The 13,802-nt window shown below is 39.7% G+C and overlaps 1 protein-coding gene across 1 annotated transcript in view; it reads left to right on the top strand.

Annotated features, from left to right (window-relative positions):
- Positions 1-13,802, top strand: part of PDGFD (platelet derived growth factor D) — a 138,373-nt gene that overhangs the window by 83,786 nt on the left and 40,785 nt on the right. Inside the window, exon 3 of the mRNA XM_009999380.1 lies at positions 817-997. Within this exon, the coding sequence (XP_009997682.1) occupies positions 817-997 (181 nt within the window). The remainder of the gene's footprint in view (positions 1-816; positions 998-13,802) is intronic.

Genomic DNA, 13,802 nt, shown 5'->3' with positions numbered 1-13,802 from the left:
AAAAAGGAAAAGAGGTCTGTTATTTACAGAGCTATTCAGCTACCACAACAGGGCAGGGAGGCAGGCACTTCGCCCACAGTCCCAGGGTGGAGAGCAGCACATTGCTAGTAACATTTGTTTAGCAGTCCTAAACACCTTCTTTGGAGAGAGCACATGCATTGTTAGTAAAAAACTTCCCTGGTAAAGACCTCCGAAGTTTCAAGGCTTAACTGTACCATGAGGGTGGCAGCTCTCCCATCTCTCTTTGTCTTCACTCAGCCTGCCCCTCTTGTTATCACCTCTTGCTTGCCAGCCCCAATTTCTAGGGCCTAATTCTGGCTTCACAGGCTTTGAGGGCCTGTTTTTCTCACAGATGTAGAGAGAACAGGACTTTATTTTCTGCCTTCCTTTTTCTCCAACTCATTAAATGAACGGAATAAATGACCCAAGCAAGAGAATTCACAGGCTGCAGCAGTGAGTGCTGTCACTGTGTCCTCTTATCCTCTCTACATTATTTATGTACCACATGAAACGCAATGTGTATGCTTACTGTGTACTAAGCACATGCAAGTGCCTCTCATTGCTATTTTAATGTGGTAGAAAATACTGTCTGTTATGTTCCAGGAGCCTAAAAATCAGCCACTTGAGCACTCAGGCAGTAGCTTGCAGTTTAGTGTATTTTGTGCTATGTGAGCATGTCCACCGTTTATAATACTTAGTCTGATGTTTTGCAGTGGAGAACAGGGGACATTTGTTTATGTCTCCAGCTGTTCTCCTGTCTATTTGCAACCATCTTCTGTAACCAGAGTTAGTAGAAATTAATCCCTCAATTCCCAGGTATGACTTCGTGGAAGTGGAAGATATATCAGAGACCAGCACAGTTATACGAGGACGGTGGTGTGGACACAAGGAAGTACCTCCAAGAATAACATCAAGAACAAATCAGATAAAGATAACCTTCAAATCCGATGACTACTTTGTGGCTAAACCTGGATTCAAGATTTGTTACTCCCTTGTGGTAAGTCACCTCTCTGTGTCATGTGTGAGAGATGGATTGTAGTGTAAAAGAGCATTAGTACTTGAAGACTGGATGGTGTAGCTAACTGCATTGAATCAAAACACTAATAGGCTGAAAGTATTTCCATTCCAGCAACTACATTAATACAGATAAGTATTTTCGACATCCTGTCATTAAATATAAAATAAAGTCAAGTCCAGGCCAAGATATACACTAATAACATGTTTCAGAAGCACTAACACTTTCTACACTGAGCCTGCACTGTCAGTGTCTTGACAGATGCTACAGAAATAGCAAAGAAATGGCTGCTCTATGAACTCCTTTTTTATGTTCGAGGCCAAATAAAAATACCTTGAGGGGTTACGCCTGTGATTCTAAATTAGATGCAGAGTAGTTTGTTCTCCATGCAATAAAATTCTATGTGCAAGATGATATGCTAAGGCTCAGGCTCTACGTTTAACCACGTGTAAACATGCTTCTTTGGATATGCAGTGACATTAGCAGTGTATCATGGACTGTTTCAGAGAGAGGAAAACCTCCTTTTTTTTTTTTTTCCATTTTTTATTTAGGAAGCAGGAATGCTCATTGCTCTAAGCGGATATTGATATCAATATGTATTCTTTTGTATTATCCTGATTAATATTATAATGCTTTTGGTGCAGTGTAGCTCAAAAGAGGCAGGTTTTGCAAACACGCAGGAGATAGTAAGCATTAATTTATCATACTGTCATCATTATATTTTCATAGCCATCACACTTACTCCCTTTTTATTCAAGCCACTGTTATTTAACAAGAATAAGAAAGCCTGGAATAACAATAATGTTAATGCTGTAACAGGAGAAATCCGCTGTTTCAGTCATTTCACTTCAACATCCCAGCTTTGCATGCATGTATGTCTATATATGCTAAGAAGAGTCCACAAACAGCACATTGTCAAGACAACTCTAAAGACTGCTCCCTTGCATTTAAATGTTTAGGCTTCTAGTGGAGTAAAGCATTGCACTGTGAGTAAATCCTGAGCTCAAATTTACTCTAATTTGAAGGTGAACTAAAATCACTAAAACTAAAATTTAGGCAAAACAGCCTATCTAAGACCATTGGGCATAAAAATAAGACAGTGAAGCAGTCTGTCTTTACACTGTTCATAGTTCATAGCCACAAAAACTCTGCTGCATTTACCAAGCTTTATTCCAGACCATGTACAGCAAGTCTGGTAGTATTAGGCTTTCTAAAAATGAGTGTTATCACGCAAAACACAGGGGTCTCAGCACCAGAGAGCTCAAAAATGCTACCATATATATTTAATTTCAAAGCTATGAGTGAACAGATAATTTTACAGTCTAGCAAATCTATTCAGAAGAAAAATTTCCAAATGCACACCCTCTCGAATGAAACTATTTTATTTCTGAGAAGAGAACTGTACAGTTGATTAGTGGCATTTGCAAGATGGGGGATGGTATGTACTGAGCTGGTCTTCAGATTCCAAGCCATCCAGGCTGAAACTGCAGGATTAATACTCAGCAGAGTCAGCCCTGATGTGATAGTCCCCTCAGCCACTTGGAGCACAGTTCATAGATATGCTGAGCACTGCTGACCCCTGAAGGTTGAACTCATTGTGCGTTTCTAGGCAGCAAACCAGGGCATATTAATGAAGCATGCAATAACATATGGTATTTTGTATCACATTAAATGAAAGAACTTTACATAGGTGTTTTTTTTTTCTTTCCGTTGTAACCTTCTCCAAGGCAAGGCTACTACTACTTGGGGCTTTCTTGGAAAATTCTGCACAAGATTTGTGCAAATCTTTTAACTCCTTTGTTGTTGTTTTTTTTAATATTTGGAGTTTAGATCTGCATGGAAGTCATTTATTTATGCTAGATTCTGACAATTTTCCAGAGAAAGTTAAAGCAAGTGATTTGGAGAGTTTATCCGAGTTTATTGATCAGCTGCATCTACTGAGAATAGTGACAGAAGGGGTAGGTAAATTTCTCCACATTGCACATGCAGCCAAACAGCCTTGCAGCCTGGCTCTCTGGCCCTCCCATTTATGAATCTTTGAGGAATTCAGTGAAGTTCAATTCAGTTGATGCAGATCAAGTTTTTACTTAGCTCAGCACTCTGCGTGAGGTATAAATGAGGCACCACAGTGCTTTGCAGAAACATGATTCATTATCTTCATGTACTTGTTTTTTTGCATTAACTTCATATTTCAGTACCATTTAGAGAAACAAAAAGGGATTTGTTCTCCTAGAGAAGACATCAATTAGACTTGTATCCATAAAAATTAAAACAAAGCATGCACAGTAAGCAGCCTATGGAAGATGTATGGCCTCAGTCACTTAGGACAGTGGGATTAGAATTCAAAGTGACTCTGGAATACTAGACTGAAAAGTACAAGTATGGTCTTGAACAGGGCAAGGTTGAAAGCCATATAGATGTGTGAGAATAATTAACTGTCCCAGTATAAGATAGAGGACAATGGAAAAGGAAGCAGGTCTGTGAAATGAAGTCTGAGCATCTAGCATTCAGCAACTTTTGCTTGAACCTTCCTCCTCTCCCCGCGTCCTCTGCCTCTGCTCTCCTCTGTGTGGGTCTGAGGGACACAGAAGGCTGGAGGTGGAGCACTGAGGGTGTTTTTTGAGGGAAGGGGCAGATCCAACATGCTGCTGCCTGTTGCTTGTCCCTGATCTCCTCTTTCCCCATGAAGCCGTAGGACTCCCTGGGGTGGGACCTCCAGGGTGGACCTGACTCCAGGACCTTATTAGTGAGTTGAATGTGCGCTACTGCTTATCCCAAGTTGATTAAGAGTCAAAAATGTCCTCATGTGGCTGGCAAGAGTCACTCCTATGCTGTCTGTGACAGTGCAGAAGTAGGTAAGTATGCGCAGCTGGTTGCTGGTATCTGTGGACACCTCATGTTCAAAGCCCCCAGCTGTAGCTATGCAATTTGTTGGCTTAGCCTGGGTATCCACACAGAGAAATGTCTCCCTTGAACCTCTTTAAAAATTGTCTTTTCTTTCAAGCTTCACAGACCTAGAGCAAAAACGGTCTGGAGCAAACCCTGGACAGCTATTAGGCATGAACCTCACTTAGCTGCAAATTTGTTTGAAATTTCTCCCTGTCTTTATCACATGAAGGGCTTATTTCCTTTTTTGTTTTCCTTTTCTTAATTGAGTTGCCTTAGGCACATTAATTTTCAGTATAGAAGGCACTGAGGTATTCCAGGTTTGTTGGGTTTTTTCTCGCACATTCTATAATTTCTTATTCTAAGGACCTAGCGTTTCACAACAAACACTGCAGAAACATGATAAAGAGGAAGATAAGAAATCTTAGGTTAGTTACAGAGTTTCTGTAGCAGAGGTAGGCACTGTCATAAGAAAGGCCCCTGAGTTGCACACCTTAAAGTAGGTGATGTGACTATTCTCTCCATCACTGCTCACAGTGCAGTTACCACAACTGAGGGATCTCAATTGTAGCAAGTTGGTGTTCAATAATTACTAAAAATACTGCATCAATTATTTTGAGATGTAGGAATGTAAATTAAGTTTCATTGCTACAAATGAAAATATTTGCTCAATTGAAGAAACTTTATACAATCCCCTTTTTCTTTCTGAAGTGAAATTCTTGCAATGTCCTAATTCTGGAAAGGAGTGTTAACAAGATTGGACCCCATGTTTTACAAGCACATTAGCATGGACATTTACTAAAATAATCTAGGAACTCATTCAGGAATGTGTTCCAACCATAAAGGTGAATGTTTTCAATTAAAATTCCCAATCCTGCATCTAATTTGATTTTATTGAGACAACTAGAAAATGTTGAATTCCATTTGCTAATTAAAACCATTATTTTGTTTATTGTAAAAGACACATATTTGTTATACACTTTTAACAGGAAATTGTTATTGCCTTACTAATTGTTAATCTTAAAAGAAATGGGTATTTTGGAACTTTGACTAAAATCATTATTGGAAACAAGACCTACAGAAAAGCTAGGAACATACATATATGTATAACTATGCACATATACAAAGACGTAAGGTTAAACTATACATATTTGTATATACTTGCATATATATGCTTTTACTTTTTAATCTTAAAAGAAATGGGTATTTTGGAACTTTGACTAAAATCATTATTGGAAACAAGACCTACAGAAAAGCTAGGAACATACATATATGTATAACTATGCACATATACAAAGACGTAAGGTTAAACTATACATATTTGTATATACTTGCATATATATGCTTTTACTTTTCTTAATAATATAATTAATCACTAGGAAACATCATGTGGTATTAAGAGCAATCTTTGCTTATTTGGAATTGTAAACCAACATTGGTGGACATGTGATGCCAAACAGGAGAACATAAGTGCATTTGTCCCAGGATAAACTTAAATGTGTATCAATGTACTACATCATGAGCAATTTTTGCTTGTTTGAAATTACGATTTTGAATGAAGAATCCATGAATAAATTGATGAAATACAGGGGTGAGACTCTGGGATTTGATCCATCATGTGGAATTTTACAGAGAAGTAGCTTTCTGCTAAACAGCCAGGCTATAGGTCGCAACTTGTGATAAAAAAAAAAAGAGGACATGTCACAGAGAGGGGCAAGATATCACAGTCAGTCTAATTAAATTTAATTATTTTCTCATGAGAAAAATATTCACCAGTCATAGTTACAATACTAAACTTAAACTCTTTGAGACTTTCCTGTTAAGCTCACAAGAAAGCACCAAAAATTCAAAGCACAATCAGAAAATTAAAATGGGCAGAATAAGGACCTGATCCTGATACTGTACTCACAGACAGTCACTCTGAATTAGATAACTGACTCCCTGTATTCCACCAGATTTCTTTTTGCACAAGTAGTGCAGAACCAGTCTGCAGGTTGTTTGTTGTTGTTTGTTTTTTTTTTAATAAGTCAATAAATAAACTCCCTTGTAAGAGTTAACATGACCACAAAAGGATTTGGGCACCAGTGTGAATACAAAATCATAAAGACTGTAGAAGATGATTAATTCTTTGTCACTGGCAACAGAGCTGAATCCATCCCAGAAGCTTCCTGAGTCCTTGCTGCTGTGCTTCTGTTTTAGCTTGTCGCTTCTTTCACAGAATCGACATTTCATTTCTGTCTCAAAGACAAAATATTCCACCTGGAAACCCATATAATGTATCTCCAGTGACAGCAAGCATGATAATGGTGCAGGCATACCTTCCCTGCTTTTAGATAATCCACAGAAGGAATCCAAGTAAATTGCTGGGGGTACAGAAAGAGAGGAGTGGGGGGAGAATGTCTTGCTTAATAAAGTGGTTGAATGTGAAATAGATCTCACAATGAGGAAGCAAGGCCTTATAAGTGGAAGCCTTATCAGTTGTAAAGAAGAGTTGCCAGTCTTTCTCTGATTTCAGTTCTGATTGCTTGTCTGTGCTAGACAGAAAAGGGATTTTATAAATACAACCCATGTGCAAAACTTGTAACAATCTATGTGATGAAGCTAATTTTCTTAACTTCTGACAGAAACCTATTTTCTGTGGTTTTGCTCAAGGCATGCCATCCTCGTAAAAATAGCAGCCAGAGGCTCATCTTTCAGGAGAGAAGTAATTAAGTCCTTTAGATGAAACTTGCTCAAAATCTTTAACATTCCTTCCCCAACTTTACATAAGCAGAGATTTAAAAGATTATCTGCACACAATTTTGTGGGTTCTGTTTTTGTTTTTATTTGAAAGTTAGAATGTTTTAAAAATCAATATAAAATGACAGCATGTTAAAAAGAAAGATTGTGCCTCAGTGTATCTTGAGACATGGAGCATCTCAGAGTAACTTCTTACGGGGAGGAGGATTGTTTTCTGTTTAAATTAAGGTTCCCAAGAATCCAGCAAGCCTCAATTTGCTGCTTAATTCATCTCACAGGACCTGACCTGTTCTTCATCAGGCTTTGATGAAGCAAGGAAGGTAACATGGTAGAACAGTCAAGCAGTGTGGTCAGCAGTGGTGTTGCAGTTCTCCCAGCACTTAGAGCAGAACAAAAGATAGTAAAGGATATGAAGGAATGAAGCAAGAGTGAGATAGCTTGCCAATAAGGAAACAGCGTATTGAGTTGGGAAGGCATGTCTGGACAAGCAGTTTTACAGGCAGCATTGGCTGCTCCAAGAGCAGCTGGAGTTCCTATTAAAATATTAATTCTGACATTTGCATCTAACAAAGAGCAATTTCTCCCTCCAATGGCCTATCATGCATTCCAAAGCCCCAAAACCTTTACTGCCTAACTCCTAGATCTTGCCTGGCCCATCTCCTCAGGTGGAAAACCTTGCAAGTTTTCAAGCCTGAGACTCGCTAGCTGAATGCAGCATGAGTCGGAGCCTGCTGCAGCCACAGCTATGACCTGACCTGGCCCAACAATTCACAGTCAGTTGTCCCAGACTGCATCTTTTCCTAGTTTACTCTAGGCTGTTGTCTAACGTAGTCCTTCTCTTGACAGATCTCTTCCAAAGGTCTGGTACGACTTCCATGTTTACTTTTGTTGTCTCAGACACAATAGCTGATCCCAATCCTACTGCTTTGTGACTCTCTGAATTTTCAATTTCATTTGTAGTGTCCTAGTTTCTGAAGCCATTTGTAAGTCAGATACAACACTGATGAGAGAGTGGTGAACAAAAATAGGTTGCAGGAAGAAGCGGAATCGCCTACCAGCTGGGCATCAGAGGATGGTGCTAGAGAGGACTGATATAGAGCCATCTAGGACTGGCAATGAACCAGCAGCAGCAGCAGCAAAGACAAGGGAGTAGAGATAAGTATAGTCCAAGTTCAGAAATATAAGTAATCATGGGTGAGGCAAGGACATACAGTGAAAGAATCAAGTCCCTTGAGAGAGAGAAGGGAGTAGAAATGCCAGAACACAATGGTTACAGAAGGAGAAGTCCCAAACAAGCAAAGATTATTGAAAGCTGAATGGAAAAAAGTAAAAAGCCAAAGGACAGAGAGGGTGTGACAGACAATGTAAAACGTAGCAAATACATCATGAAAGATGAGGAAGAAGAAGCCTTGCCTCTGCCAGGAAGATGTCAATATGTCTCTTGTTCATTATATTAACATGAAAGCAGTTTCAGCTGGACTTAAGAAGGGTGGATGGAAATTAAAGAAATATTTTTGACAAGACAATGAAGGGAAGGAGGGATCCATGTAAACCAGAGGGTTTGTGGTGGCATGGTTAGGGAGGAAAGGAGACAAATGAGTTTGAGATTTTGAATGGGCAGTGGATCTGACACAGGAAAGACTGAGTCTTGGGGAGGAGGGAGGAGAGGTGTGGATCCAGGTAGAAAGCAGGGCAAAACTAGGGCCATTTCACTACACTAGCTTCTTTCAGCAATCCTCTGACCATGAACTTGAGGAATAGTAGGGCTGGATTTGGGGATCTTTCAAAAAGTGAAAAAAGTCAGACAGGATTATGGGTGAGGAATTGAGTTACAGCCAGGGACACACAGGCCTTTTGGCAAGGAAGATACCGAAACCAGAAGCACTGGGACCCGGTAAGCACACAGAAGCTCCTGGAAGCTGACAGAATTCAAGTGATAAAATAATTGCTTTAATCAGAAAGGAAAATAGACCTTAGTGTCTGTGTTTTCCCAGCTGCAAGCATGTGTGCCTGGCAGTTTTGTTGTTTGAACAGCACAGCGGAGAATTGGCCATTTGCTCTCCTCTGTCCCTGATTTGTTGACAGCTCAGTTAAGTGTGGCTCCTTTGCAGGACGTTGTCATCCATCTGTCTTAACATAACAACAGTTCTGTTCATAGCCAGTTCCTGTTGAAAGCACTACGTCTTTAATCCAGTAGTGTGTTATACATTGAGAATTTGCCAAAGTTGTGGTGGTGGCCAAGGACAAGAAAATTTAGCACTTTACATCTTCAAAGGATTGTACAAACACAAGCATGTATGGTTTTTTTTTTTCAAATCCAGTATCCTGTCCTAAATAGTTGACTCTAACAAGACTTGGAGGCATTGTTCATTTAGGACAGCTTTAGATTTTGAAGGACTGCATTTCCTGCTGGCAGTACTTACCTGTTTTAAGAATTCCAGAGGAAGTCAGTGACCCAGAGGAAATTCCTGCTTTTCCAAGGTAAGTTAGAGGTACAAAGTCAAAAAGAGAACAAGACCATAATGAAGTGTGCAAGAGGATTACCCATGTTAGACAATAAATACATAGATAGATAGATAGATAGATAGATAGATAGATAGATAGATAGATAGATAGATAGATCCTAGTTTGTTCTTAGTAGAAACTCAAAAGCTTTATTCAACATTAACATTATTTCTTTCAAAATACAGCAGAAGGAAACTGGAAGATACGAATTCCCAGAAGCACTGTACCATATTACTAATGAGATCATTCAATTACATAACATGTAAGAATAGAAAATAAGGGCCACAGGAATGCAGCATTTGTTGGGAAGTGTGTAATACTGGCAGAATAGTGAGTTTGTTTTCTTAACTAAATGAATGAAGGGAACCCCGTTCTCGTAGCAACGGGCCAGGATCTTGCCACTGTACTTAGCTAAGTGAGAGAATGTGTGAAGATTCATGCTGAATTGTCTGTCTCTTCAGCTTGCATGTCCATGCTGCTTCTGGTTCATAATCAGTTTCTAGTCCTAACATAGCTGGATACATTACCGAAAAATACATATGAAAGCTAATCTTTTCCCAGTTCTTCAAATGTCAGTTGGGGCCACGTAATCTCTGTTAAATAAAAATACAGAGTATGCTACAATTAGACTTCCAGTGAGCCAGAGTTCATTTGCCACTGGTGAGTGGCAAAATTATGCTATGGGCCACATAGGAAAGGAAACCCATCACCAAATTTGTGAGAAAAGTCTTAAGTAACCATTGGTAATTGGAGAAACATACCAATTCCTAACAGTCTGGAATTCTTGTGAATGAGTGGTAGTTAAAAAATGGATTGAGGATTTCCAAGATATTTTTGTATTAAATCAACTCTGGGCAAATCAGTTAGTTTTAGAACTATATTTTATTATTTCAGGCTTGTTTTTAGAGCTTGCCAGTCTTAAAATCAGTAATGATACTTACCAGGTCTGCTGGACAGTTTTTCAGGGTATCCATAAAGCAGTATTATTAATATTTAACATGTATAGGTAGCAGAAAATTAGGACAGATCCAGCACTGAAGATTGTAATACAAGAAATGAAAGGGTAGATTTCCTGTGCCATAATGAGCAAAACCTGGGAAAGGTCAAAGACCATTGTATTCCCTGACTTTGCTTCTGATGTCTGTAATGAAACAAAATATCTGTAGCTTGGACGTGTATCTGCAATAGGAACATTGCAAGAGGGACAGAACAATAGCAGCCTTAATACTTCCCATTAGAAGACATGGAAAGACCTTGTAGCTACTTTTTCTGCTTAAAGGGAAATACAGTAGCAAGCTGGGTATGCCACTAATACCCGGTTAGTGCTGCTGGGGAATGTGTGGACCTCTCTGTGTCTCCATGAAAGAGGAAGGTTAAATCAAATCATTCTCATCTAAGTTTGCCCTAAACCTCTCATCAGTGTATATGAACATAAGGTGAGTTTACACTGACAAACTTTTTTGACAGCACTCATTAATCTGTCTGTCTCATTAACTATTTGGTTGAAAAGAGGGACTGTTTTAGGTTGTTGACTTGAGGACATAATGTTGTCACGGTATATCTGTATTCTGTCCTTCAGATCTACTTCAGCAACACTTGCAGAATGTTAGGATGTGAAATGATGATGATACATGAAGGACTTACCTTTTCTTTGGTAACTGCAGAGGGTATTTTATAGAAACACATTTATAGATAGACATATTTGTAGGGAGAACAGAGTTTGATTTGGAAAAAAGGTTGATTAGGCACTAAGGTTTAATTACAATGATGCAAAGAGGTGCTAATTAACTCCTGGTGCTTCGGTGTGGCAGGGCTGATCCCTCTTACCACCATGGCCACAAGGGAAGAGGAAATGGCCTGTTCTTCCCAGGCCCTGCTCCTCTTGAGCAGCCTCTACTCTAGATATTCCACAAAAGCTGAAGGTGCAGCATCATTTTGATGTGTACCAACTGTGGCTGAGGTTGTGGGGTTTTTTGTGGGTATTTTTTGCTGGAGTGTATGTGGTTGGTTGTGTTAGTTGTTTTTTTGTTTTGTTTTAGTTTTGTGCAGATGGTTGGACTCTGTGATCTCAGAGGTCCTTTCTAACCTTGACAATTATGTGATTCTGTGTTGGAGATGAGTAGGAAGTCAAGTCTGGGTACAGCATTTTCTTCTGACAGACTTCCAGAGGAAGTGATGGTGAATTGAGACATGCTAGACCTCCAACCTGTACTGAGGAACTTGTGAAAACCCATCACACAAGGTGTTGGTTGTGAATTGTCACTTAAATCAAAACAAAGCATTACATGTCTTCACAGTCTTGTGGAGAGATGGTCTCCTAGGCTGAACTGTATTGTATTCCACCAGTACTATTTATTCAACTATGTGTCGATGTTATCTTAGAAAGCATGGCTGCACAATCCTGCTCTTATACTTTTCTAGCCCAAGTTTGGGTTGCAGGGTCTGTTTCAACCTTAGCACTGCTCGGTGTGGTTTTGTCATTCTTGGCAAGCCATGGAAAACAATGCATTGTGTATAGCATGTGTTAAATTGTTTACAGAATAAATTTTTGCCGTGTTTGTTGCAACAGCTGTGAATGCTGGAAAGTACTTACATCCCTGGATCAAATTATAGTGATTTTTAAAAGATTTCTGAGTCTAAATTTAGGGTGGTTGTGGATTATTTTCTTTGTTGTTCAGCAATATGTAATGCAGCCAAACCTAGAATCTGATAAAGGTGTGAGGTCACTCAGATCATTTTTTCTTTAAGAACAAGAATTCTGTGTGTTGCAGATTCATTAGTTGTTCATCTAGTATAATTTTTAAATATAACAAGCATAGGAGCATACCTTGTGGGAAGTTAAAAATAGACTAATAAATCACTGTTGGAAAGACACTTTTTCTTTGCTACTCAGTTTTAATTTTATTTTTCTTAATGCAATACCATGGCCTGCAATAATATTCCTTCCTAATTTATGATAAGGAAGTCTATGTTATCTTTGTTGTGGGTGTCTGTCTCCTTCAGATATTTGCAGAGTGCTCTCACACTTCTTTGCTTATTGCTTGGTCAAGACATTATGTCTGTATTTAGCTTTTAAACTTTCTCAGAAATTCAGGCAGTGCAATCCCCTTGGAGCTTTTGATGTTCTTTTCAAAACTCCTTCAGATTTTCCCACCTTTTTGCAATATCTCTTTGATGGTGAAGGGAGCTGAATCTGGTGGTTCAAGCATCACCAGGGCTGTCTTATGGGTAGAGTGTCACCTGCCACAGTGTCTTAGGCAGATCTATATGGCAGAGGCCAGCTTGGCTAACCTAACACTGGCAATGTGTCTTTTAATGTGATTTCCTCTGTCAACTCAATCTGTCTTGGAGCTCTCAAGTGTCCTTGATTCCTCCTTGTGCTCAGCATGTAATTTAGGAACACAGTAGGTGGCATGTTTCCAGGGTGAACTTTTGGCTGGCTGGGTTGTGATAATATTTGTGATTTCTCTGTGTCCTCAATGAAGTTGGCTGTGTCCACTGGTGCGTTGCTTGCAGGTTTGGGCGCAGCATCATGGCCTCAGGGAAGGTGCTGGCCTTGGGGATGGTGCTGGCCTCACAGCTGCAGCTCTGGGCCTGGCTCCACCACTGCTTGCCCTGGCACCTTCTCACAGCCTCAGGTCTTCCCACCTCAAAGATGGATACAATAAGCCTTTATGAAATGCCACAAGATTAACTTCTGAAAGACACTACAGAGACACTATGTGCTGTTCCTGCTTGCAATCTGGGCCACTGTACCAGTGGGGTGGGCTGCATGGCCAAACTGAGACTGAAGAAAGGGTTTTGTCTATTGTGCTCTTTTGTTTGGATGCTGGCTTTTTCTGTGCCTGCCAGACTTGCCTGAGGTCCTCTCTAGTTTAAGAAATTGTATGATTACAAAATGATCAACAGCAATGCCACATTCCAAACCAGGAAGATGAAACAGCTTCAGACCACGCCAAGACACTTGCAACTGTTTTGGTGGGTGAAAGAAGCCATTCTCTTTCCCACCCCTCCTCCTAATGCTGCATCATAACCAAAACTCTTGGGATCTCTGCACTTCCTGTTAACAATTAGTCTTAATCTGACTGTGAAGTTCACAGGTCATCAGAGAAGGTTCTTCCTCCATTCTGGAGAAAGTGGTGTGCTTGCAGGCTGCCACTGTTCTTTGCTCAGCACATTGCTTCTGGCTTCAGTGACCTTCATGCTATATAACACATTTCCAAAGACAGTCACGGCACTGTATAAATCTGATCTGTATTTTCTATGCATATATCTTTATTAAATTTACAACCTTCTGTTTTGCTCTGAGCACTTGATAAAGTCCGTGCATGTCTTCGTAATAACCCAGATGGCAGATATGTCACAGAGCGTTTCTGTTTTTCCCTTACACATGCATATTCACACACACATCTTTTATTAGTTGCAGAGTTCCTGTCACTTTAGACTTGATGGGATAAATCTTACAGGAAAAAAACTGGATAAATTACACTGATACGTGAAATAAGCTCCCGCCTTGTGCTGAACTTTATGCTACTGGACTGAACATCTCCTCAAATGCAGTGCCTGGGTTGTTGCTATAATCCTTTACCTACAACCCCCTCACTGTTTTTCAACCCACCCATTTCTCTCCATGTTGAACTGATTGTGAACATACATG

Source organism: Chaetura pelagica, unplaced genomic scaffold (assembly GCF_000747805.2).
Source record: "Chaetura pelagica isolate M959 unplaced genomic scaffold, ChaPel_1.0 scaffold85, whole genome shotgun sequence".
Classification (NCBI taxonomy): domain Eukaryota; kingdom Metazoa; phylum Chordata; class Aves; order Apodiformes; family Apodidae; genus Chaetura; species Chaetura pelagica.
The sequence above is the reverse complement of the archived record's forward strand: the minus strand, read 5'-3'. Positions and strand labels throughout refer to the sequence as shown.